Source organism: Lepus europaeus, chromosome 6, assembly GCF_033115175.1.
Source record: "Lepus europaeus isolate LE1 chromosome 6, mLepTim1.pri, whole genome shotgun sequence".
NCBI lineage: Eukaryota > Metazoa > Chordata > Mammalia > Lagomorpha > Leporidae > Lepus > Lepus europaeus.
This window is the reverse complement of record NC_084832.1, coordinates 4175151-4202826: the sequence shown is the minus strand read 5'-3', so window position 1 is coordinate 4202826 and position 27676 is coordinate 4175151. Positions and strand designations below refer to the sequence as shown.

Here is a 27676-nt window from a genome sequence, read left to right as displayed (position 1 = left end):
TTGTTACTGAGTGCCCAAGTGCTTTGTGGAGCCCACCTACATGAGGGGCCACTGTGTGATTGCTTTTCACCCGTGTGGGGAGGCTGTATGGAGAACCCGAATGCTACAATGTGCACATTTAGGCTTCCTTTAACAGGTGCATCCTGCTTTAGTCACCTAGACATTCGCTTCTTTTTTTTTTTTTTTTTTTTTGACAGGCAGAGTGGACAGTGAGAGAGAGAGACAGAGAGAAAGGTCTTCCTTTTGCCGTTGGTTCACCCTCCAATGGCCGCCGCGGTAGCGCGCTGCGGCCGGCGCACCGCGCTGTTCCGATGGCAGGAGCCAGGTACTTCTCCTGATGCTCATTTTGCGCGTGTTCTGTGCCTGTTGCTTGAGCAACCTTTGCTGCTTCCTTGCTTTTTATGTCTGGCCGTAGATGCTGCTGTTCATCTCTTGACATTTGAGGGTTTGGGGGGCAGGGGGATGGGACCAGGAGAAACACCAGCTAGTGAGCCCAAGATTTAATTGCAGGTTATTTCCCTCAAAAAACACATACGTGGATGACCTGGAGTCATTTTGGCAGCTGTCCCTGCCCTTCTCGGGTCACCAGGAACTGGACAGATTCTTTATTGCGTATGTTGCAGATTTGGGGCATTGGATCCCTACAAACCCAGTAGGGCTGTATTTGACCACAAACTCAGACTGCACAAGCTGTTCCCACGGTCGTCCATTATCAACTGCATTTATTCACTAACATTTCAGCAGTACGGCTATTTTTGTTAAAGAAAGACTTAGTGCGGCTGGCACCATGGCACAGTAGGTTAATCCTCTGAGGTGCCAGCATCCCATATGGGCACCGGTTCTAGTCCCGGATGCTCCTCTTCCGATCCAGCTCTCTGCTGTGGCCTGGGAAAGCAGCAGAAGATGGCCCAAGTGCTTAGGCCCCTGCACACGCATGGAAGACCCAGAGGAAGCTCCTGGCTCCTGGCTTGGGATCGGCACAGCTCCGGCTGTTGTGGCCATCTGGGGAATGAACCAGCAGACGGAAGACCTTTCCCTCTGTCTCTTCCTCTCACTGTCTGTAACTCTACCTCTCAAATAAATAAATAAAATCTTTTAAAAAAAAGACTTACTAAGTAAACACATCTCAAACATGCTGGCATCGGGGCCAGATTTGTGGTACAGTGCATTAAGCGGCAGCTTGCGACCATGGCATCTCATGTCAGAGTGCTGGTTACAGTCCTGTCTGCTCCTCTTCATATCCAGCTCTCTGCTAATGACCCTGGGAAGGCAGGGGAGGTGGCCCAAGTGCTGCCACCCTTGTGGGAGACCCGGATGGAGTTCCTGGCTCCTGGATTTTGCCTGATCCAACCCTTTTTTTTTTTTTTTTCGTGGTCAGCTGAGTTTTATTTGTAGAGTGTGGTCAACTTGAACCAGAGAAAGCTGCAGAAAGTGCTTTGGTGAGCATGACAGGGCCTCAAGGAAGGGCTGATGGGAGCAGCTCCCTTTGCCAGCCCTGGAGGGAGCCCTTTGCGTGTGCAGTGGCTGGCGAGCTAGGTCCAGGCGGGCAGCGGCAGGGCTGCACCTGGGAGCGCTGAAGCTTGGGCGCAGGGCTTGCCCTGCCCTGGCCCCTTGCAGGTGTCAGTCCCTGAGATCGTGCACTCGCCCCATGAAGACAGGGACCTTGTGCTGTTGGTCCCAGAGTAGGAAAGGCTGCTGCACCTCGAAGACGAGCAAGCTGCGGGCCACAGAGATGGCTGTGGTGGCAGCCGCCTCCACCCCGGTCTCGGTCAGCTCCAGCACGGTCTGGTGCTGCATGGTGGACACCAGAAGATCCGGGTCATCCGTCAGCTTACACAGACTGAGGTCGTAACTACGGTCAAAGAACTCTGGTTTCTCCATGATTGACAGCATGTCTTGGCTGCTCCTCACTTTGATCCGGGGCATCAGCAGGAAAGTCGGCTGGAACCTGGACGACTCTAGCTTCATCAGGGCGGCCTTGAGGACAGCAGGGCTGAGAGCCTTCTCTACATCTTCCAGGCGGTGCTTCAGGCTCTGGGGCACCAGGATCACAAAGCTCAGGTTGTGAGAGAGCTGCAGCTGCCCTACCCTGGCTTTCAGAGTTGAGTCACTGAAATGAGCCACAGGGCACTTTTATCACAGAGTTTTTTAAGGTGGAAGGGCTCCATCTTTTTTTTTTTTTTTTTTTTTTTATTATCGAAGGGTTTCTTCCGCTTGGCACTCAGGTGCACAGCATTGAGAAGAACGAGGCTGGTGTCAGCAGGCAGACTGTCCAGCAGCTGGCTGATCTTGTGGTTGGTGCTCTCATCCACCCAGGCATTGATGAGCTTCAAGTTGACATCGCTGTCATTACTCAGGACTTTGGGGCTGCTGCCATACAGGCTCTGAGAGCCATTCACATAGGTGTCCTTTATGGCTAGGTCTGGACTGTGGAAGATCTGAGAGACGGAGGTGACACCTTTGGGTGTGATGGCCTTCAGGGCCTCGTATACACAGGCAGGGTCCTCGGGGTAAGAGAGGACATCCTCCAAGTTTAGTCCTGTTGTGACTATTTGGGGAGTGAACCAGTAGATTAAAGATCTCGTTCTCTCTGTTTCTCCTCCTCTCTCTGTCACTCTGCCTTTAAATAAGCAAACGCATTTTTAAAAAGGGGGAAAATGCTAGCTTAGATTCACAACAGATGTGTCTTTAAAGTAGAAAACTTTCAGATGTTGGATTTGAGAAGGAATAATCTCAAATTTCTTAAAGTGATCCTTAAGACTTTTTGTGTTCCTGGCAACAGTTTTGTGGGGACACTTCCCTCCATCAAATGCTGATTTGTTAAGGGTTTGATTGCATTTAAATATAGCTTTTCAACAAAACAAAGAAGGGCAAAAAATAGGATCATTCTTGTGCTAATACTGCTATATTTATAATTTCTATTAATGAAAGCTTTAATTTAAATTGTAAAGTTAAGGGATCTTTACCTCTAACATACAATTGACTGATGATTCTTGCAAACAGCCTCTATTTCTGCCTTCTGTTGTTAGTCACCAAGTGCTGCTGAGTCTACTGTTCACGCATCTTTCTAATATATCATCTCCTTTTCATGGGGAAGCAGAACAGAGTAACCATTACAGACAGACTTCTGGACAAACGGCCAGGGTTCACATCTTCGTTCGGCAACAGGCTGATCGTGGAGAGAGTCAATGCAAGCTGCCCTCTTGTTCTCTCACTAGCAAATAAGGTCAAGGCATTGAGTTTGGATGGAGTTACAAAATGCTGCAAGATCACAGATGGTGAGTTAATTACCATGAGGTTGGTAGATAAAATCCACCATCTATGACAAAATGGCTCATAACTTAGGAAGCACAGCTTTCTAAGACGAATTTGTAGTAAATGTCATTTTCTGCAATAAGCTATCACAAATGCAGTCATTGGGAATTTTATATTACCAAGACCTATTTTTTCCAATAGTTATAGGAAGTCTTTTTTACCTTTACCAGACTGATTGAGTTTATTATAAGATATAGTGTAAGTATCAAGTCAAGATATGTTGGTAACAACTACTAAGTAAACGTAGCCAAGCTTTTCTCTGTTTTGTGATGAGGTCGGTGGGTGAGTGCAGGATTTGGTAGATGCAGCTCCCGCTATCCGTAGTCACCCAGTTCTTTGGTGCCTCCTCACTAAACTGTTGATTAAGGCTCGCAGCCTCTGCCTTCAGTCATGGCTGAGTCAAGGATCAGGTGACAGTTTTCTTTTTTTTTTTTTTAACTTTTATTTAATGAATATAAATTTCCAGTGTACAGCTTATGGATTACAATGGCTTCCCCCTCCCATAACTTCCCTCCCACCCACAACCCTCCCCTCTCCTGCTCCCTCTCCCCTTCCATTCACATCAAGATTCATTTTCAATTCTCTTTATATACAGAAGATCAATTTAGTATAAAGATTTCAACAGTTTGCACCCACATAGAAACACAAAGTGAAACATACTGTTTGAGTACTAGTTATAGCATTAAATCACAATGTACAGCACATTAAGGACAGAGATCCCACATGAGGAGCAAGTGCACAGTGACTCCTGTTGTTGACCCAACAAATTGACACTCTAGTTTATGGTGCCAGTAACCACCCTAGGCTGTCGTCATGAGTTGCCAAGGCTATGGAAGCCTTCCAAGTTTGCCGACTCTGATCATATTAGACAAGGTCATAAAAGACAGAGTGAGGATAGTAACCAATGATCCTAAGAGTGGCATTTACCAGGTTTGAACAATTATACAGCATTAAGTGGGGAAGAGGACCATCAGTACACACAGGTTGGGAGTAGAGCCATTGGTGGTAGAGTAGAGGTTATGATTACAAAGGAATGAGGCCCAAGTGTGCTAGACAGGGTCTAGAACAAAGGACAGAGTCATTATTAGAGGAGCTAAGAAAGGTGCTGTCTAAGCTACAATTAAGTTTTCTGATTTAGAGGCAAATAGAACCTGATAGAAGGGGCTTGATAATAATCTGGTGGGCTTTAGGCCTTGTAAGTTAAGAGGCCCAGACCTATCTATCTCTTCACATGGGGTATATCCTAAGGGAGGTGTGAACCTCCTAGGGGAAGGCACTCTGTTGACTTTCATTACTTGGCTGGCCTGGGAGGAGAGCTGGCCAGGTAAAGGCAGGTGGCAACTCTAACAAGCAATTTACAGTTCTGCCTGCAGTGTTGCTGACCCTACTTGGCCGTCCCCTCAGCTGCAGTGGTCACTTTGGAAGTTGGGCTGAGTGAAGGGCTTTTCAGCTTAGAGCCAATAAGATCTGTGGCTCTGACCTGGGCATCCTTCGACTCCAGGGCAGGTCCATTTCCAGTGATCTAACTCTTGGCAGAGCTGCCAGGGCTCTTCACAAGCTGACTTCTGCTGAAGCCCAGGCTTACCACATTGAAAGCCACTGCAGTGGACTGGCCTGTTGGGTCTCCTTGAGGGCAGATCACTGTACAGATCAGCCATTAATAGGCCTGCCACCCATTGCTTCTAATGCCTAGCTTTCTTTTTCTCCTGGTTTTTGTTAAAGCAGACCAGAGGATGCAAGTCAAGGGAGTGCCCATGTCCCATCTCTAATCTTCGGTGGCCTGAACTACAAGTCTATAGTCACAGGCATGTTCTGTAGTAGTTTTTCTAAGGTAGACAATGCCCATGAGGAAAATTATATTCTTACTTTAAAACTTTCTTTCCCTTTGGTCTGAAAGGGAGGTTTTTTCTACTTACTGTATACTTCGCTGATGGCGAAGTGAATCTAGCTATGAGATTATTATTTAAGTTCTTATTTTGGCTATGCTATTACAGAAAAATGTTAGCCATCTCTTTTATAAGGTCTAAAGATTAAATTGTGCATCCTACAGATTCCTTCATAATAGAATTAGTTTCCTACCTTGAAGAGAATAGAGAAATGAAAGAACAAGTTGGGCTTAGAATAGAGAAATGAGGGAGCAAGTCCTAGATCGCTTGCTGACAATAGCAATATTACATGAATACTTAGCAAACCGTTTCAACCATTAGATAACAACTTAAGAAAACATTTACCAGAAGGTCCAGTGCCTTCTATAAGGTGACAGTTTTCTAAGGCTGCACGCTCTCCTTGAAGAATTCATTCCACACGGATTCCTGGGGGTGCTCAAAAGTGTTTGGCAGTTTGAAATCTGGAAAGGGTAGCAATCTCATCCACTCTGCCTGACTCCACCGAGAGTGGATGTTCTAGGAAGGAGCTGGGGGGCGCCGTGCCCCAAAGGGGGGGACCTGCGGCTTAGCTTAGCCCAGATGGCACCGCCCGAGCCCGTGTACTGGGATTGGAGGATAAATTTGGGACTTGCAACCTCAAGTTCAATGCCAAGAAGAAGACAGGAAACCAGTGCAGTGGAGCTGACATGGAAATTGGCCTGAATGAATGCAGCCAGATTTAAAGTGCTGGTACTTGTGTTAAATAGAGAATATTAATTCCCCAGATTATACGCTGAAACTGAGAGGAGATGTATTTCTTTTTTTCCCATTTCATTTCTCTTCTCTTTCTTTTCGCTTTCTCTCTGCTCCCTCCTCTCTTTTTCCTCCCCTCCTTCTGTTTCCCTTCCTCCCTCCTTCCCTCCTCTCGCTCTGTTGCTTTTTCCTTACAAATGGAGTTTTCAGTTTTTCTTTTAAGAAGACATAAAGAAAAGAGACACTGAAAATAACTTAGTGAAAGGAAGGGAAGGAAACTTCCTACGGAGAAGAGAGACCCGAAGGTTTCAACTTCCTACGGAGAAGGTGTAGTGGGTTAAGCCACCACCTGTAGCCCTGGCATCCCATATGGATGCAGGTTCGAGTCCTGGCTGCTCCACTTCTGGTCCTGCTCCCTGCTAATGTGCCTGGGAAAGCAGTAGAAGATGGCCCAAGTGCTTGAGCCCCTGCACCCACCTTGGAGACCAGGATGAATTTCCTTGTTCCTGGTTTTGGCCTAGCCCAGCCCCAGCCATTGTGGCTATTTGGGGAATGAACCAGTGGAAGGAAGATCTCATTCTCTGTCTTTCCCTCTGCCTCTCTCTCTGTGACTCTACCTTTCAAATAAATAAAAAAAAGGAATCTTAAAGCAAAACAAAACAAAAATTGTTCCAAGCAGTCTAGGAGTTAAATGTCTCCTGGCTGGGAGAGATGGTTTAATAGCAGTCTGAGGTCAAAGAACAAAAACAAAGACAAAACAAACTCCACATTCATTTTAAATTTTCTTGCATGTTTCAGTTTAAATTACCAAGTACCTCAAACCATAAATACCACTTCCAACAGAAATCCTCTCTTACAACGTGGAGTATTCTCACCATTTCCAGGCCCTAATGTTGTTAGTAGCTACATAAGACATTGTATTTCTGCCATCGTTCTAAATATTTCTTTAGTTCTGGTCTTGGATTCTCAACTCTCTGGGTCGAGTACTAGGACAGCTGGAGTGTAATCGGGTCAGGGGGAGTTTCATGCAGTCTCATCATTCTGGCACCTATCAGGACCCTTCAAGAGGGTGTGGTCTTCACTAAACACTGTATTTCTTCCTTTGCTGAACCGTCAGTCTGGATATCATTTGTGGTTCCACTTTACATTTATTTTCATATTGGAATAAGATGCTTTCTTTGGGAAGCACAGACGTAGTCTAGTGAGGAAGACAAATCTCTTTATTACTTTGTATTACACAATCCATCAAGTCCACTTCAGTATGCAACCTACAGGAAATGAAATCCACATGTCAAAAAGACACCTGCACTCCTGTGTTTATTGTAGCACTAATCATGGTTGGTAGGACACAAAATTAACCTGAAAGTCCACCGGCAGGTGAATGGATAAATAAATGTGGTATATAATGTAAACGCTGTCAGGGTCAGGCCTCTGCTCCACCCAAGCCAGCAATCTTCCCCATGCACAGGGACTGCATGTGTTGGGTAAAATCACAAAGATCACCCAGCCAGGGACAAACTGGGGACCTCAGTCTGATCTCAGGATCTTTTCCCCTTGAACTTGGCACTTGATTGTGGAGTGCATAACTGGATTATTGATTCTGAAAAAAAAAAATACAGTCTCATCCAGAATAAGGTTTCTTTAATTAATGCTGATTTGATTAACCTCCAGGGTTCTCATTTGTAACTTTGTAGAAATTCAAACGCCCCTTAGGCTTATCAGTGGCTCTGCAGAACCAGTCTTGGATCATCTTAGCTCAGTCAAGCATCCTCCTAATTCACATGAGTGCTGCCAGTGTTTTCTTAGGTCCACGTTTGATAGAGCGAGCGTCGTCTGACAGCGGTACTTGTACTAAACAATAGCCCTTTGATTTCCATCTCACCAGGCTTTCCTGGACCCCACATCTCTCCCAGGGCTTTTTTTTTTCTTCCTCCCTCCCTCCCTTCCTTCGTTTTTAAAAGATTCATTTATTTATTTGAAAGGCAGAGTTACAGAGAGGCAAAGAGAGAGGGAGAGAGGGGTCTTCCATCTGTTGGTTCACTCCCCTGATGGCCCCAACAGCCGGAGCTGAGCAGATCTGAATCAAGGAGCCAGGGACTTCTTCCAGGTCTGCCATGTGGGTACCGGGGCCCAAGGACTTGGCCATCTTCTACTGCTTTCCCAGGCCATAGCAGAGAGCTGGATTGGAAGTGGAGCAGCCGGGGCTTGAACCGGTGCTCATATGGGATGCCAGCACTGCAGGCGGCAGCTTCACCCACTCTGCCACAGCGCTGGCCCCTCCCATGGATTTTGTGCCATCCCACAGTGAGCGCCCCAGTTGATCCTGTGGGCCCAGGATCTCAGTTCTTTCCTGCTTGTGAGTGAGCTCAGAGCTGCCGCCTTTGCTGCATTTCCTGCTGCACAGACTCCCACATGCTGCGGCTCTACTTCTAGCCCTGCTGCTTCCAAGTTCTGTGCAGTGAAATATCCTAGAGAGAGAAGAGCTGAGAGAGCAGAGCCTGTTCTAACAATAACCACATGTGGGGAGGAATAAGTGGCCCGGAGAGGAAAGGAAGGAAAAGAAGACACACAGTGTGGAGCTTGCTGGGAGGGAGGGAGGGAGAGAGAGAGAGAGAGAGAGAGAGACGGAAGGTAGATGTTAGTGAAACCTGCAGAGGAGGGACAGTGGTTAAATGCATGGTATGATAGGGTTATAGGACCAGTGTCTTTTATTTCTAGCATGACTTATTTTTAGAAAAAAATGCATCTGAGTAAATCAAATTTCCAACTAGGTTACTTGCTTTAGATTTCCTTAAATTTTTATTTTTATTTATTTATTTGAAAGGCAGAGGGGCAGAAGGAGAGACAGAGAGACAGCTGGGAAGAGGACTTCCATCCTGTGGTTCGTTCTCCAAATGCCCACAGCTACTGGACCCAGGCTAGGCTGTGAGCCAGAACTCCATCCGGGTCTTCCACGTTGGGGGCAGAGACCCAAGCACTTGAGCTGTCATTTGCCACCTCCCAGTGTGTGCGTGAGGAGGAAGCTGAGTGGCTACGACTTGAATCGAGTTCTCCAATGTGGGATGTGAGTGCCCCGTGGTGACTGTAACTACTGTGCCACCCACCTTGACCCGGTTTGTGGTTTCCTCGTGTTGCTGGGACCTTAATTCATGGATCTCTCCTTTGCAGAGTATAGGCTCAGTGAGGACAGAGAATAGATTTTCACCACTGCCACCTTCTCAACGTTTTGCTAATTGCTTTGCTCGTAGCAAAAACTTAAGTTTTAGCATTTATCTTCAAATTATAGTAAAATTGTATCAGATACTTGTTACACTGTACTTTTCCTTTTTGGGAAAATTGTCACTGCCCATTTATTATTTGAATCTTAAAACTTTTTGTTGATTCACTTAAAGCTGTTCACTATGAGAAGTTTTGCCATTGTTTCCTGGGTTTTTTTGCTTTTGTTTATTATATATTTTTGAAGTGGAGACAACCTAAGAGTTACAAATCTCTGCTTTAGTAATTTCTTGCTCTGAATTTGTGTTTAGAAAGTATTTGGACATACAAGAACAGACTTTTCTGCACTTGTCCAGCCTGGTGGGTAAGGGTGAAGCAGTTTTGAGCAAATGAAAGAGAAGCTCGGTGAGGACAGGGGGCTTCAGGATGAAGTTAGAAAGGACGGACGGGCACTGGGAACGCGCTCTGAGACAGACGCGCCGCGGTGGAAGTGCCTTACCCCAAATGACTTAAAGAGCGTTGTGGGCCTTATAAAGACGGTGTCAGAAGGGGGCAGCAGGCAAGGGCCGTGTGCAGAACTGTCGTCTCTCAGAGGGAGAGCCCTTTGCACCAGTGTGGCAGGGGGCAGAGGGGCAGGAACGCCTTGGAGACCCTGTGTAAAGACTGAGCTGTTTGAATGCGGTCTGGGGAGAGGTGGAAGGTGTGCAGGAAGTCCACCGGGTTGCATGGAGATGCTGTGTATGAAGGCGGGGGAGGACAGGAGAGGAGTGCAGCTCACTTGGGAGCTTTTTCTTCTTGTTGTTGTTTGTTTGTTTGTTTGAGATGTCTGTGAGATATGTAAGTGGAAATGTAAATCAGAGAGCCTATATGAGCTCAAAAAAGAGGCTATTCCTAGCCTGGAAATAAAATATTTTAAATGTATAATAAAATACTTGGCCAACAGTTAAGCAACATTTGTGTGGGTGAACTCACATAGGGACAGAGATGAGGGAGAAGTGTAGGAGTAGCTCTAGGCTTTGAGGAATTCCTGCGTTAAAGATCAAACTAACAGAGTGACTTTCATCCCCGAAAAGTAAAGGAAAATCTACAAGCGCTGAGTCAGTAAGATCAGATAAAGGAGGAGCATCCCCTGTGCATTGTCCCGTCCGGTGGTCCAGTCAGAAGGGGACCAGCGGGTCTTCTGAAGAGCCGTTGGGGCAGAGCAGTGACAGCAGGAGGAGAAGAGAGCGGCAGGGTGAGAAAGTAGCACCCTTCTGCTCGTTTACAGACGAGCGAGGGTGGAACGGGAAGAGATGGGGAGCACACGCGGTCTGCGGCAGATTCTAGAGTGCGTGGGTGTGAGAGGGTGGGCCCAGCGGGATGGGACAGGTTGTTGGAGCAAGGGCAGGAGGGTGACAGCGACTTCCCTGGTAAGGTGGAAGGGAGTGGGATCCAGGACAGCAGGGGCCAGGTGGTCCTTGCCGTGAGAAGAGAGATTGGTCCATTGAAACGGCAGAAGAATGTGCTGCCTCTTTGCACAGGTGTGCAGATTTGTGGGTGGACGAAGGAAGGGTTCCCATCCGATGGCCTGCACTTTCCTTTGAAGTTTATGAAGCCTGGTTGTCTGGTGAAGACAACTGAGCGTGGTGGCGAAGCTGTGCAGTGGAGAGAACCATTCACGCCAGCCTAAGGGGTTTATGTGGACACCGGCAGCCAATGCCTTAAGGAATGTGGCCTCACTCAGAATTCTGGCCTTGGTTCCCAGCTCCTGCAAGGTAACTTAAAATTCTTGGGGTTTCTGAAGTGGTTGATGTCTTCGTTGTTCATGCTAACCCCTGGGACCACACACCTGGTGTAGTGTAAGGCTAATGAAATGACTCAGGGTGGGGCTGGTCACACTTGGCCATGCCAGAAAGAGGGCCACATTATTAACGGTGAGAGCAGAGCCAGTCTTCTGATCTGGGCACCAAGTTCAACCATGCAAGCCATGCCGCATGTACCACACCTCTGTAAGGAAACCTCAATAAATATTAACTCTGGACTCCAAGCTGGAGGACCTTCCTGGCTTGGCAGTGCTCTGTGCATCAGGCACACATCAGCTGGGCGTGTGCAGTGTCCCTGAGCGCATCAGAAACGTCCCAGTGCTGTCCTCCCAGACTCTGCCAATACACCTCTCCTCAGGGGGGTTCTCATATTTTCCTTGCAACAGGCAAGACCATGAGAATGGTACATTTCTGGGAGTCCTTCTTAGAAGAGTACTCTGTTGAGTTACCAAACCCAAGGGAGGTTTGGGGACAATCCCCTTGACCCAGAGTTGTCAGAAGTGGGAGTGCTCTTGGTGAACACTCCCTTTGACGTTGGTCCCTGCGTGGTCTTTGCAGTTGGGGTCAGAAGCTTTGGGCACATCTGATGATCCTAGAGGATATACCCTTAGCCTCACAAATTGGCTGATGTGGGGTGCAGCTCATTATATGTGTTACAGGATTTGAGCTTGACACGATCAGAGTTCTGCGTTGAAGAACGGTGGCTGAGCCATGTGTCAGGTGAATTACAACCATGGAGAGTCAACTCCTGCACTGTTCCCGGTTATGCCACCAGGTGGTAGGTGTGGTAGAGTAGAAGACTCCAGGGAGACTTTAGAGACAGAAATAACGGAACTTAGGAACTGATTTCTCTCCTCTTGAACATTTGGAGACATTGAGTCAGGATGTCTTTAAAATCCTGAGTACCCTGGAGGCAGGAGGCAGGCCCCCAGTCATGAGGATGGCTTCCGAAATATCGTGGTGTGTGTCTACCCCAGTCCTGAAGGGGAGACGTCATGGCAGGGCATGGGTAGTGGTTATGTCACCTGGGACATCTAGGTTGGGGAACAGCCTGGTTCTGATTTTCCTAAGAAAATGGGTGCCTCTCCCCCGTAACACAGATAGTGAGAGGTTTTAAGAATTCAGGCAGCACAACTTCTGTGAAAGAAGATTCTGTGTGATAGATGACTAAGTGCAGCAGCCACATGACCAGTGTCTGCCTCAGGTAGGCACAGAGATGCTTGTGTGAAATCGCTGGCAAACCCTTCTAACTTCACAGCCTTTCTGTGGTGGTTGGTACAGAATTGTGTCTCATCTGTGTTCATAAACTGTATAGCAATCAGTCAGAAAATAAACAAAGATTTCCATCTGAGGTGACATTGTATGTCCCATAGAAATGAATTTATATTTATTTAAATTAGAAGTTACTTTGAATAAAACGTGGATGTTTTTGTAGTGATTTCATGGCATAAATTCAAGGACCTTTCAAATGATTTTGATTTTAATAATGGAAATTTTTTTCTTGCTGAAGATTTCACATGACTTTCTCCACCCCCTAAAGTGGTTTTTATTTGTGTTTCCTAGGATGAACTATTACTGGAAGTGATAAAGTCAAATTAATGACTGCAGTCACCATGCGAGCATTAAAATGTTGCTTATTCTGAATTTAAGGGTTCTGAATTCAAGAGGCTTTGGGTTTCATTTGTCATAGAATGTGCTTGTGTCTGTATTTCCCTACATTACTGGGAAACTCAGGAGAGAGCTTTCAAACAAGAATATTATTCTCATGTCATCTTGTAGGCTCCTTTTCAGAGACTGTTTATGTCCTTGGACCAGCATTTCTATTGTGATTCCCGATGGGAGATTTTGCCTGTAGTGACCTAAAGGTTCTAGGGGAAGCTATCAGTGATGTTGAGACAGGGTTCATGAGCTCACAAGGAGCAGTGCTCAGAACACCCACACTTCTGTGATTGCTCCTGGAGAGGTTTGGTGCCTGGCGATGGTTTGTAATGGCAACAAGACAACAAGGAAAGTGGGTCACTCTGCTGTCAGAGCAGCTGACTCCTGGCGCTTCTCTTGCTTGTCCATTCACAAAGTACTTAACCCTTGTGTGGAGTCATTTTCCCAATTGTACTCAGGAAAGGTGAAGCTGGGAGCCGTGGGGTCTCCGCTAATCCTGGTTCTGCACGAGGAAGCCCAGGAGGGGAATCTCTGCTCCTCTCTGGCCCGTGAGCTGCAGCCGACAAACTCTGTAAGCCAAGGTCACACTGACAGGTCTTAATTTTTGTTTCAAGATTTGTTTATTTGAAAGGCAGAGTTACAGAGAGGCAGAGGCAGAGAAAGAGAGAGAGAGAAAGAGCTCTTCCATCTGCTGGTTCACTCCCCAATTGGCTGCAACGGCCAGAGCTGGGCCAATCCTAAGCCAGGAGTTTCTTCCAGGTCTCCCAGGTGGGTGCAGGGGCCCAAGGACTTGGGTCATCTTCTACTGCTTTCCCAGGCTGTTTCAGAGAGCTGGATGGGAAGAGGAGCAGCCGGAAATCAAACTGGTGCCCGTATGGGATGTCGGCACTGCAGACGGCTGCTTGACCCACTACCTCTTAGCGCTGGCCCTTCCTTACTTCTTTTTAAAAATTGTGTTTATTTATTTGTTTACTTAAGAGGCAGAGACACAGCTGGAAAGATAGATTCCATCCACTGCATTCACTCTAATGTCTGTGACAGAAGGACTGGGTCAGGACCAGGGCCAAAGCCAGGAGCCGAGAACTCAGTCCAGGTCTGCCACATCTCCATGAGCCATTGCTACTTCCTCAAAAGTTCTACATCCATGGCAGGAAGTTGGAGGAGCCGGAGCCGCCACTGGAATCTGACTGGCTACTGCAGTGTGGGACATGGGCACAGAAGGAATTGGATGCCTGGGGAAAAAACTCCTGAAAATCAACAGATCTGTTGTCTTCATTTGTGTTACTTAAACTCAGGCATGGAAAACGTGGCACAAACATCCAAAACAACTGGCCTAAGTAGTACAGATGTTTAGTTTTCTCTCCTAATTGCTGCCATGCACAGCCTGGAACTGTCTGGTGCTTCCACAATCACCCTGCACCAGGGCTCTTGCATCTGGGGCGTCTCACGATCCAGGAAGGTGGCTGCAGCCCCAGTGAGCATGCGCACATTTCAACTCCAGACCAAGGGAGGGAGGGGAGCATCTTGCAGGGCACTTGTGAAAAATCACTGCCATCAGTTTCCCTGACATTCTAAAGGATGGGATTCAGTCTGTGGCTTCAGACAGCCACAGAAGATGATGGGATACACAGTTTTTATTCCTATGTACCTTGCACCAAGCTAGTGTTCCAGGGTTTCTTACCTAGAATTACAATTTTTGAAATCTTAAGCTTTCTCTATATAACCAGTACGTAGATTTTATGTAATTCTGGATCTGTTGTTTGATTTCTCCTAATACCTTCTTTCCTGAAAACTGAAGAGTAGGAATCTTTTTTGATGTCAGACTTTTAGAAGAATGTTCACTTTTGTGCAACTCATGTGTATGATGTTTAATTTCACTGAGTACAGGAACATTGTACAGAAGTTTCTAAGAATCACTGGCATCAGAATAGATGTTATAGTTTAAGAAAGGGTAGCTGGGGCTGGCGCTGTGGTGCAGCAGGTTAATGCCCTGGCCTGAAGCACCGGCATCCCATACGGGTACCGGTTTGAGACCCAGCTGCTCCATTTCCCATCCAGCTCTCTGCTGTGGCCTGGGAAAGCAGTAGAAGATGTCCCAAGTCCTTGGGCCCCTGCACCTACCTGGGAGACCTGGAAGAAGCTCCTGGCTCCTGGCTTCAGATCGGTGCAGCTCTGGCCATTGCGGCCATCTAGGGAGTGAACCATTGGATGGAAGACACCCCCCCCCCCCACCCCGGCCTCTCCTTCTCTCTCCGTGTAACTCAGACTTTCAAGTAAATAAATAAGTCTTAAAAAAAGAAAGGGTAGCTATTTATCCACTCCCCAGCAAACGACTTCAGCTCAGCGTCAACCGAGTGGCTTGAAGAAGAGAAACAATTTGGGTCTTGGTGTGATGTGTTATGGACCAGTCATCTGGGAGCTGCGGGTCCACGCCGACTCCCTTGTGCTAGCCGCTCAGAGAATTGGTTTTGCAGCTGCCACACTGGACTTGCTCAGCTGGAGAAGATTGTTAAATTATTGAAGCTGAGGAGGAGATATGTTTTGAAAATGATGTTCCAGGAGACAGCAAATAGCTTAAGATACAAAATGCATAGAATGTCTTCATTTCTTGAAGCTCTATCCCAGGTCTGAAGGAGTCAGGGTATAGTTTGAATCTCAACAGTAACAAACCTTGGACAAATTTCACAACCTATCTACCCTTCAGTTTTCTTTTCCTCTATGAGAAAAATGAACTTTTTAAATTATTCATTTAATAATTAAAATCTGCCAATTTAACCACTTGGCAATAACTTTGGAAGAAGAATTAATGAAGGAAAATGTAGAACTTCTGATACCAATGAGATTTTCTTATTTCTTGACTTTTCTAGTTATCAGTAATTGAGCGCCTCATTGTATAATTATAAAATGTAAGAGAGTAAAAAATGTTTAAAATCTAACGCTGTTGGGGCTGGCACTGTGGCATAGCAGGTCCCACCACTGCCTGCAGTGCCAGCATCCCATATGGACACCGGTCTGAGTCCCAGCTGCCTCATTTTGGATCCAGCTCTCTGCTGTGGCCTGGGAAAGCAGTGGAGATGGCCTAGGTGCTTGGGCCCCTGCCCCTGCATGGGAGACCTGGAAGAGGTTCCAAGCTCCTGGATTCAAGCTCCTGGATTCAGACCGGCACAGCTCCAGCTGTTGTGGCCATTTGGGTGGTGCATCACCAGATGGAAGACCTCTCTCTCTCCCTCTCTCTCTCTCTCTCTCTGCTTCTGTAACTCTGCCTTTCAAATAAATAAATAAAATCTTAGAAAAAATATCTAACGCTGTCGTGGCACTGATAGGGAGATAGGATGGGGTGTTGACTGAAATGGAATGCACTCCCCAAGTCCGCCATGACAGACTGTGTTGTTGACACTCCTGAAGCTAACCCCTGGTTATGTTTTGTACCCTGTTTGTTTTACTGCCTGCAAATATCCTTGTGTATAAGAGATCATTTAATTCATGCAGGTAGATAGACAAGCATCAATGAGAAACATGCCAACACAAAACCAGGAGAATTCACAACATTTTGGGCTGAGAGAGTACAAGGAGCTAGAAGGGAGGTGAGAAGTATACAGCGATTTAGAGGGTGAACCAGAGAATATGGTATTCTGGGAAGACGAATCAGTGTCCTTGTGACGTGGGAGCAGGGTCCTTCGTTATGACAACTAATCTGGTTTCCCTGGCAGTGTGTGTGGGTGTGGGTCGAGGGGTCCAATCCAGAGCGTGGTGGGTCACAGGGAGAAGGCTGGGGTGATGAGGCGGAGGGAGCTGAAATTCATGGCTTGCCACTGCTGCTTGGCAAAGCTCAGGAGCTGGAGGACAGGGGGTGATCTTTCCAGGGAAGCTCGTCCTTGTGGCTCTAGTCATTTGAGAGGTAGCTGCTCAGATTCGTCTCTAGGGCTGTGATCTGTCTACCTCTCTTCAACTCCATTCTAAATCCTTAAAAGATTGGCATTTCCTTTTATTTATTTTTTTGCCACTAAAGTTTTTTAAATTTTTTAATATAAAGAGAACAGATTTCAGAGGTACAGTTCTAAAATGACAGCCATACTTCCCTCCTGCCCTCTCTCCTTCCTGCCCTCTCTCCCTCCTGACCTCTCTCCCTCCTGCCCTCTCTCTCTCCTGCCCTCTCTCCCTCCCTCAACCTCCCTCCTTCTTCCTTTCTTTTTTTTTCTTTAATTTTGCCAAGACATGCTTTTAATATACTCTGTAATCACAAAATTAATATGGCCAGAATACTCAAAGTCTCTGTGGGTACTTCACAAAGTACATAGAAAAATGGCATTAAAAGATTCAGTTCATTTTGGTGCAAAAATCTTGAAATCCATGCACAAGGGGAGTTCAAAAAAGTTCATAGAAATGCACATTATGACAAAACCTATGCATGCATTTCACATTTATTGTATTAACTAAACTTATCTCTTAAGTCTATATTTCTCAGGAGTTTTTAAATGTATACTTCATTTGTGGAATAAATACAAGACCTCCCACGACATTCTAATATATATATAAACTTGGATTTTGTGTTATGCCAGGCATCGCTTGTTTCTGGCCCTATTTTCTATAACAATATTCTATGTAGGTTTGAAAAAGAAAGAGCACGAGTATTAAATCCCCCTTTGTCTCAGTTCACCTGGTTAAACAGCGTTCACGGTTCAGTCAGATCCACTGCTTCGCCCCCATCTGCACCTCCCTGGCCTCACCTGCTGGTCTCCTCAGCCTGGATATGGCACCTGCAGCTCTCTTGCTACATGACCAGATTGAAAAAACACACTGTGCCTGAGTTGTCGTTTATCAGGAATATCGCTCTGCGATGTTTCATCTTTTGTAGTTGAAGTAAGAGAAGTGGATTTAACGCAGTGTTTGCCAAAGACTGTGTGTCTTCTGAGAGAATATCCTTTTTTGTTTTGTTTTTCCCCAGAAACCATTTATTTAAGGCATACGAACTTCATAAATACAACTTTAGAAACATAGTGATGGTGATTCTTCCCACTGTGCCCACCCCCCACCCCCACTCTCACCATCCTTCCTCTTCCCTCTCCTATTCCCATTCTTACTTTTTTTACTAAGATCTATTTTCAATTAATTTTATACACAGATTAACTCTGTACTAAGTAAAGAGCTAAACAAATAATATAAAAAAAGACTCAACCGTGTTTTGATTTCTCTTTTGGATTCTTCTGTGACCCACTGTTCATTCTCCATGTGTTTGCCTTTGTTCTGGAGGTCCCTGGGCTGTTGATTTCCAGCTCCATTCCACTGTGGTCAGAGAAGATGCATGGTAGGAGTTTGACTTTTTTTGAATTTGCTGAGACTTGCTCTGTGGCCTGGCTTGTGGTCTCTCCTAGAGGAAGCTCCATGCACTGGTGAGAAGAATGTGTATTCTGCAGCTACAGGATGAAACGTTCTGTAGGTATCTGTTAGGTCCATTTGGTCAGTTAACTGTTATTCCCTTGCTGATTTTCTGTCTGGTTGATCTGTACACTGCTGGACGTGGTCTGTTGAAGTCCCCCATTACTATTGTATGGGAGTCTAAGTCTCCCTTTGCATCTATTAACATTTCCTTTAAATAGCCAGGTGCCCTGTAGTTAGGTGCATACACATTTTTATAGTCACATCTTCCTGTTGAATTAATCCATTAATCATTGCATAGTGCCCTTATTGTCTCTTTTAATTGTTTTTGTGTTAAAGTCTGTTTTGTCTGATATTAGGATGGCTACACCAGCTCTTTTTGGTTTTTGGTTTCTGTTAGCATGGAATATCTTTTTCCAACCTCTCACTTTCATTCTGCGTGTATCTGTTGGTGAGGTGTGTTTCTTGAGGGAGCAAATAGATGGGTCTTGTTTTTTAATCCATTCAGCCATTTTATATATTTTAACTGGAGAGTTGAGGTCATTTACATTCAAGTGACTATTGATAAGTAACAACTTGGCACTGCCATTTTCCCATAAATATTCCTATTGTTTACTTTGGATTTCTTTTGTACTTTTACTGGGGATTTTCTGCCTTCACCTTCTTTCATAGTGATGAGCGTGTTTCTGTGTTTCTGTGTGCAGCGTATCCTTAAGCCACTTTTGTAAGGCTGGACGAGTAGTGACAAATTCTTTTAATTTCTGTTTGTTATGGTAGGTCTTATTTCATGTTGATTCATCAATACAAGCTTGGCAGGATATAGCATCCTGGGTTGACAGTTTTTTACTCTCTCCTAGCCTATAGGGTTTCTGATGAGAAATCAGCTGTGAGTCTCATTGGAGATCCTCTGAGAGTAATCTGGCGTTTCTCTCATGCACATTTTAGAATCTTTTCTTTGTGTTTTAGTGTGGAGAGTTGATTACAATGTATGGTGGTGAAGATCTTTTCTGGTCATGTCTGTTAGGAGTTCTGTGTGCTTCCTGTACTTGGATGTCCTTTTCTTTCTCCAAATTAGGGAAGTTTTTTTTGTAATTATTTCACTAAATAAGCCTTCTAATCCATTCTCTTCTTCCATGCCTTCAGGAACTCCTAAGACCTGTATGTTGGATCATTTGATAGTATCCCATAAATCTCTGACATTGATTTTTAGTTTTCTAATTTCTTCTTCTTCTTCTTCTTCTTCTTCTTCTTCTTCTTCTTCTTCTTCTTCTTCTTCTTCTTCTTCTTCTTCTTCTCCTTCTTCTTCTCCTTCTTCTTCTTCTCCTTCTTCTTCTCCTTCTTCTTCTTCTTTTTGGTCTGACTGCAGAATTTCCAGAGATTTGTCTTCTAACTTGGACATTGTTTCTTCTGACTCACTGACTCTGTTGTTAAGGCCTTCCAGTGCATTTTTATTGATCTGTTGAATTCTTCGTTTCCAATATTTCATTTTGGTTTCTCTTTAAAATCTCAATTTCATGAAAAACATTTTCTTTCGTGTTCAGTACGGGTTTCTTTAGTTCATGGCTTTGCTTCTGATTACTTCTAAGTAATCCTCCAATCAACTTTTTGAGTTCATATTTCTGGCAACTCTTCACTCTCCTCATTCTCGCATTCTAGTATTGAAGTGCTGTTGTTTTCCTTTGGGGGCATCACGCTGTCTTCCTTATTCTTGTTGCTTGAATTTTTGCGTTTATTTTCAGGCGTTTGTGGAGGTATTTGTTGGTTTATTTTTTGCCCTGTGATTGCTTTTATCTTTAGGCTATGCCTCTGTGGCTTAGTGGAGTGTCTGCTCTGTCAGTGAATACCCTGAGGCGTGTGCTGGGTGTGGCCAGGGAGCTCTGTGCAGTGCTCCAGTGTGGGGGGAGTGTCCAAGGTGACTCCCAGATCGGGCATGGTAAATCTCTCTGGTTTTTTTTCTTTTTCTTTTTTTTTTTGACAGGCAGAGTGGACAGTAGAGGGAGACAGAGAGAAAGGTCTTCCTTTTTGCCATTGGTTCACCCTCCAATGGCCGCCGTGGTAGGCACGCTGCGGCTGGCGCACCGCGCTGATCCGATGGCAGGAGCCAGGTGCTTCTCCTGGTCTCCCATGGGGTGCAGGGCCCAAGCACTTGGGCCATCCTCCACTGCACTCCCTGGCCACAGCAGAGAGCTGGCCTGGAAGAGGGGCAACCGGGACAGGATTGGTGCCCCGACCGGGACTAGAACCTGGTGTGCCGGCGCCGCAAGGCGGAGGATTAGCCTACTGAGCCGCGGCGCCGGCTAATCTCTCTGTTTTTTTAATCAAAGAGGAGGTTTGTTCAGGTCTGTTGGCGTAGTCTCATGCTCCCCTCCTCTCCTCCAAGGAGACCAATGCCTGGGCACTAGCCCCACCAGGTACAATATTCGTCCACACTGCTGCAAGAACCACACAAAGGATTCGTGCATTCCTTTGTGTGAGCACAGATCCCACAGCAATGACCCTCACCAGGGCATCAGGGAGCCCTGAGTGTGTGGAGCCACCCACAGTGACTGCCCAAAGACCCAGCCACACCCTGCACCCAGGCAGCCACAGTGTTTTTGCAGTCTCAGCACACAAGCTTCCCACAGTCACGAGCACCCAGCCCCCTGTCAGTTCTCCCAGCCAGATTCAGGCATCTCCTGTCTGCTGGCTGCTGGAGGTGTGGACTTGAGCTGGTGCAGCTCTTACGGACGTCCAAAATGGTGCCCGCCTGCTCTTGGCTAGTTACAGGACACCGGTTCTTGGTGACTAGGGAGAAATGTGCCCCGTTTTTTTCCCTCTAGGTTGGCAGGTGCCCTGTCCCCCACAGGGCTCCAACCAGACTCACACCAGGTTCTTCCTGTGGCTTTATTGCCAGTGTCTCAGGCTGCTGCAGTCTGGTCTCATCTCACTCTCCAAAGCTGGTGCTGAGGTACTCGGCTGCTGGGGTCCTGAGTTGTGTGTGTTCACACCCTCCATGTAGATCCACAGCTTCTCTCTAATTTGCATGGAGTTCCCTCTACCATTTTCTCCCTCACTCTTCCCTGAGATTGCACTGTCTTCCCCTAGACTAGAGTAGTAAGCTCCCTCTGTATTCCACCATCTTTGGTACCTCTCCTAGGAGAATATCCATTTTAATGTCAATAATTTGCATGATGCACAGACATAATATTCGGCATCTGTTTTTTTCAGAAGGTAAACCATTGTATAAACCTAAGATGTTCTCCCCAGTGTACACTAGAAAGAGTAGGAAACCCTCATTTCACTGGTGTTGGTCAAACAGCAATCTGCATGGGCCTTTGTCAGTTCTGTTCTTCGGAGCTAGCATTTCATCCTTGGAGCAAGTGGATGATGAAAGACCTAAAACATCTATTAAACTTCATGGCCTATCCTGGAAACCCGCACAAGGAAGTGTAAATTGATGATCCACCTCCCCGTGGGTCAGATGACTTATGATCTGTCAAATAATGAATGCAAGACTGTGGTCAAGAAGGAATATTACGGCAGTCCTGTGCAGATGCTTCTTACATTGAAAAATGGATTTATTAATGGCATGCTTGTGCAGAGAGCTCTAATCCAGGATTCTGTTACCGTATTTAATTAACTAGTCATCCGTTGAAGATCCATGTAGCTGAGGTCCAGGAGTGAGTGATAATCAATTTTTGGTTTTGCTCTACCCACAGCTAAGCAGAGGTTGGTCACACATCTTGGGAAGCTCAGTCTACAGGGGAGATCAATATTTCATTTCATCGTATTTTGCTACTGGGAATCCACTGGGAGGAAATGCGTTCATATTTTCCTTACTTCTTCTTTGGCCCTACACTTGCATAGCTTTCAAGGAAAGCTATTGAGGAAGTGGAAGTTGAAAAAGAGTATTAAATTGTTTGTGTCATTGCAAGATGATAGTTGCATGACAAGGTTATGCAATCAGTGTTATCACTAAACTCCAAATTCACAGTTCCCCGCAACAGGGAAGTCTGCATATCCTCAGAGGACCTTCTAAATAAAATGATGCGAAGCTTTGGGGGATAGTGATCAGCTTGTTTTCTGTAATTAGATGGCTAGCTTCATGCTTTTCCTGATACCACTAATTGAATGAGAGTCTGATTAGGCTAGACTATAATGAAAGACACGAGTTAGGAGATAGTTGATGTCATACTCACATACGCACAGTCATGCAGTGACCAAAGGACTTGTGGGGTAGGACTTTGGGATGCCTTCTTATTCTGGATTTTTCTTTGTAGCAATTCTAATTCTAATAATTTGTAGCACCATGCTACAATAGTAGCTCTTGTGTAAAAATGCAGATATTCAGGAAAAAAAAACTTTCTTTGGCCCATTCAGAAAGAGTCTTTATTTTACTAATGGTGGCACAAAAAGTTGTCCAGAAAGTGTGAACTTGGAAGCACCAAGAAAAACCCTTGATTGCTGAATGGTAAAACCTGAAGTGCAAAGATGAAGTTAATTTAGGACATGGGTGATTTTAAACAGTGATTTCCAAAGGTTTAGCTTTGCTAAAGGCTAGAAAATTGGAAATCGTTTTGCCATTCGCTGAGTGGAAGCATCTTCAGGGCTGTGTTGGGGGTGACTCCCTTGGGCAGGGCTGCAGCTTCCACACTTCTTCATTTGCTAACAATCTTGCCATCCTGGAATTCTTTACTGTAAGGATTTCAATTCTGAAGAGCTGCTCTTAGGAGGCCTTGGTGGAGTCAGAAGTACAAAGCTGGGGCCGGCAGTGTGGCGCAGTGGGTTAAGCCGCCACCTGCAATGCTAGCATTCCACGTGGGCACCGGTTCACATCACACTCTGCTGATGGTCTGGGAAAAGCAGCAGAAGATGGTCCAAGTGCTTGTGCCCCTGCCACCCCCATGGGAGACCCGGATCAAACTCTGGCTTCGTCCTGGCCCAGCCCTGGCCATTGTGGCTATCTGGAGAGTGAACAAGTAGGCGGAAGATCTCTCTCTTTCTGTGTGACTCTGACGTTCAAATAAGTAAATGCATCTTAGAAAAAAAAGAAACAGTACAAAGCTTCCCATTTTTCCATAGGCAAAACCCTTCTGAGACAGCATCCTGAGAATCGCTTAGCCAGGAAGGAGAAGGTTCTGTCTTATTCACAAATAAAAAGCAAACTCTTAATTTCCAAGATATTACAAAGTGCTAAGCCTTCACTCCAGTTGTCAGAACACAGAGGAGACACTGGTAGGTGAGACAAGCCCTGGGTGCAGTGGATGCTGCTTCCTTGTGGCCTGGCCTGAAACTCTACTTGGCAGGAGGAACTCGGGAGTTCCCAGGAGGACTTGGCCCTCACTGAGCCTTGTCACTCAGAGTTCGCCAGCAGCCTTGGACGACCCCTTACCATTGGCTGCTTGTCGCAGCCGTGTTCAAATCCAAATGAGGAAGCCGAAGTAAACATTTACACATTTTCCATAGGTGACTTTAAAGACCTACGCTGTGTATGTTTATTCTTTTTGTGTCTAAAAAGCATGTATTTATACATACACACTATTCTATAACAGATTTATCTTTTTGATATCGAATGGACAACTTGTTTAAATAAAATAAAATTTTAAACAGTGTGAGAGTGTTTTCTTTGTGCTTCTTGTTTTATGCCTTAAGAATCGTGGGCTCAACATTTCCTTTCATCTTTCATTGAACATTTTACCATAAGAATTTCCAGCAAATTAAACAGTTGATAGCAGTGGAACAAGCTGTCAGATATTCTAGACTCAGCAGTCAATGTTTATTTGTTTTTAAAAAGTTTATTTTTATTTGTTTGAAAGGCAGAACAATGAGAGAGAGAGAAGGAGAGAAAGAGAGAGAGAGAAGGAGAGAGAGAGAGAGAGAATCTTTCATCCATTGATTCACTCCCCAAGTGGTTGCAATGGTTGAGGCTGGTGCAGGCTTGAGCCAGGAACCAGAAACTCCATCTGTGTCGCCCATCTGTGTGGAAAGGGCCCCAAGCACTCGGGCCATCCTCCACTGCCTTCCCAGGCACATTAGCAGGGAGCTGGATTGGAAGTGAAGCAGGTGGGACTGAAACCGGCTCTGATATGGGATTTTTGGTGTTGCAAGCGGTGGCTTAACCTTCTGTGCCACAGCATTGCCCTGCCAGTATTACTTTTTAAATTAGCCATTTTCACAATAAGGATGTATTATTATATAAGAGTTATCACAGTGCATCATAAGTGTCAATGTCAGGGTAAAGGTGAATTGGATCAGATAAAACATTGTTTTGTATCCCACAGAAATCAGACATTTGATTTTATCAATATATCCTTTCACTGTTCTAGACATTATATTAGAAAAAGCATTTTTCAGTATCAAAAATTACAGGCCTTTCCATACAGAAAGTAGTAAATGAATATGTAATCATAGAAATTGATTGTTAAATAAATACAGCAATGATTTTTCCAGGATGAATTAAGAAAATAGAGATTTTCAAATTTTTAAAGTTTAATTATAATAATCAATGTTTATTTTAATTGTAAAATGATCTATAATATCAATAAATATTTGTATATACTTTAAGGATGATATACCTTTATGAAATAAGATCTTGGTATACTGGAATTTCACATTCTCTTATCTGACCATTAATATTTTAATATTATCATACCAATTTGTGACTTACTTAAAAACAGGTAGAATATGTAGGTTAATCCTCCACCTCGCTGGACCCTCCCTTGATCAGCAAGAAGTCTGCAGATGTCTCCTAACTGGAGAACTTAGGTGTTAGGTGATAAGGAGAAGGAGCTGTTGGGTCACATTTTAGATAAAAAGGGCCCTGGAAGAGGGATGGAGCTTGACTTTGCTTTGGGACAGCTTGTCTTAGCAATGATGACCTTGACACATAGGAGTCACTGGCTCTGGGTTCCAGCTGTGCCCTGTGTGTGTGTTGGACAACCTGTCTTAGCTTCAGTGAAGTGGAAATATCTAAGTCAGTTTCTGGGAGGATCAAATTTGAAAATGCGTGGGGAGGTCTGCCGGTCTGCCCGAATGCTGTCCCAGCCCGTACCAGTGAATGGAGGTAACGGTTTCCGTGATCTGTGGACTGGGACCTGTGACCTTCCCTGGTGCCCGACATCTTTGACGCTTTGCTATGCAGCCAGTGTCCTGCATGGGTGCGTGCCCTCGTGGCTGGCGTGTTTGGATGGTTGTGATAATGGAGGAATAGATCACAATGGGGTCAGGGGTCACCTTGGTGCACCTGCAAACGTGTAGCCCGGGAGAGTGACATTTGGGTGACTGACAGGTCCAGGGGCAGTTACGGCCATTTCTGTCAGCAGTCCCTAGGGTTATATTTGAGTACACAGTCTCCAAAAGGCAGCTCTATGTTTTCTATTCTGGTTTCTTTTTATCAATAAACTGAAGCTTCTCTCCTTCCCGGTCTCTGTCCCTGTCTCTGTCCCTCCCCCTAACCTCTCCCTTTTCCCATCTGTCTCTCTCCCTCGGTCCACCACTGGTCTCTCTCACACCCACTGACACACATGACCCAACGTGTAGCCTATCCCGAAGGTTGGTTGGCTCTTTATGGTTCATGTACTCTTTGCCTTCTGAATATGTATTTCCCTCGTTCACTTCCTAGATGTTTTGCAGAGAAACTCACCACAATAGAGTTTGATTGATAACTGACAGCATAGACACAACGTGGAGTGCCCCAAAGTGGGTGGGACGCTTGGATTTCTTCTTTTCACCTCATTTTTGTATTCTCAGTGCAATCAAAGTGATAGAATCATGTGTTTGTGTCACACATTTCAGAAATGAATTTCAAATCACTCCAGAGAAAAATCACGTGAGGCTGTTGAGGGCTGATGGTGACTGTTATTTCTCCTCCAGGATAAAGCAAAGAGCAGAAGTCAAAGCTGGTACAGAATCGAGTATTGAGCTCAGAGCAGGCAGAATATTGTCAGTTCAGCTATGCCTACATGCAGCAGTGTGCACATAGCTCTTCAGTGTTTGCTGCCTTGGAGTTTGGGGGCTCCTGGTTTCTGCAGTCTAAAAACACCCAGGCATAAAGAGGTGGCCGCAGAAGCTGGCTGCAGCACACCACTCTTTGCACCTGTTAAACACACCTTCTTGAATATTCATTAGTAATTTACTGGATTTCTGCTAGGCCATTTCCAAGAGCAACATGCTGCAGTTTTGAATAAATGGGCTCCATAGCCTCTGCCATCCAAGCAACTAAAAATAAAATTGGTGGATGGGATGCAGAAGGAACCCACCACGGTGCAGGTGGGCATTGGTTTTCTACAATTGCCATAGAAATGACAAAGTGAGTAACATCCCTCCAGGCTGGATGAGCAGGCCTTTGATTGACAGGATATAAGTCAGGGAGTGCTTGCAGTGCATATGGGATAGTGAGGGCTGTCCCAACCCTCGTTTTCTAATTTGGATCAAAATTTAAACTTGTCATGCGGCTCTCGCCATGCACATTCCAGGAGAAAGTGTGGTGTGGAGGAAATAAGGCCGACTCATCAAAAAATCTGTGTTCAGTGTCTTCAGTATTAGGCGTTGGAGAAGTCTCCCAATTTATCTGAGCCCATAAATGACATCTATGAGTTAATCCTTTGAAGCATTCTTTGCAAGTATGTTTTGAGGATAAATGCTGTATTTCAAAGGTTAAAATCATTTTACAAGCATGCAGTGTGGTACTGCTATAGAGAATGATGAGGGTGGTGATGATGATAAATATGTTGGTTATGATGACATGATATAATATGACACGATATAATATGGTGGCATTGGTAGTGCCACTGAAAGCAGGGTTGATGGTGATGAGTTCAAGATGGGTAAAAAAGGATTTCCTAAGAACTCACCAATTATTGTATCTAGTTGAACTAGTCCAAATTAGTAAAATTAAATAGGCAAGTAACCATAACACATGCAATTCCTGCTTATGCCTGGGTGCTGAGATCCTGTTTCCATCCTGTGGGGAGGTCTGCAGGCACGAGGCAGTTGCAGTATAAGTCCATACAAAGCTTGAAGATTTACAACCACCCTGTGCTTCTCTTCCCCTTCCTCCCTGCCTATGCTTGACCTGTTGCAATACTTGTATAAAATAAAAAAAAATTGTCAGAAAAATAATTTTCCGGGAAAGAATCATCTAATATTCACAGATGTGTGGCTCCTGCCATTCCGAATACGGTGCTGTGCTTGTCACAAGAAATAGTAAATGATCAGAACCTGCGTGGGCGACTCAGGGCAGGCTGGGCGGCATTTCATATCTGTAGTCAGTTTATGTCTGTAAAGAGCTACGCATGCCTTTCTTACTGAGTTAGGACTTGGCTTATACTTATGCTAGGATTATGCCTTGGTTTCATTCTCGGTCACAACTGTGTTGGAAAATATAAGCACAATTTCAGAAATCTACTCTTTTTGTTGGACTACTTTAAGAGGCTAAATCATCCGCTTGTTCATTCCACAGTTTCTCTTGGAGATGTGTGGATGTGGTGTTTTTGTGCATGTGTGTGTGTGTGTGCCCGCACACTTGCATCCTTGCACTTTATCAGCAATGATTCATTTCATTTGGGAGAAAATGGCCAAGGGGATCATCCATCACAATAAGCCTTGCACATGACAGTGCACCCCAGTGCTGCGTACGTAGGGTTTTACACCATCATGTCTGCGGCCGGAGCTGGCCCAGAATCTCTCTCTCTTGCAAAGATTAAATGATAA

At 45.3% G+C, this 27676-nt stretch overlaps 1 protein-coding gene across 1 annotated transcript in view; it reads right to left on the bottom strand.

Moving 5' to 3' along the window:
• Positions 1–1620: 1620 nt before the first annotated feature.
• Positions 1621–27676, bottom strand: part of LOC133762581 (plasma protease C1 inhibitor-like) — a 66443-nt gene continuing 40387 nt past the window's right edge. Inside the window, 3 exon segments of the mRNA XM_062195558.1 lie at positions 1621–2129; positions 2132–2548; positions 3138–3261. Of these exon segments, the coding sequence (XP_062051542.1) occupies positions 1621–2129; positions 2132–2548; positions 3138–3261 (1050 nt within the window).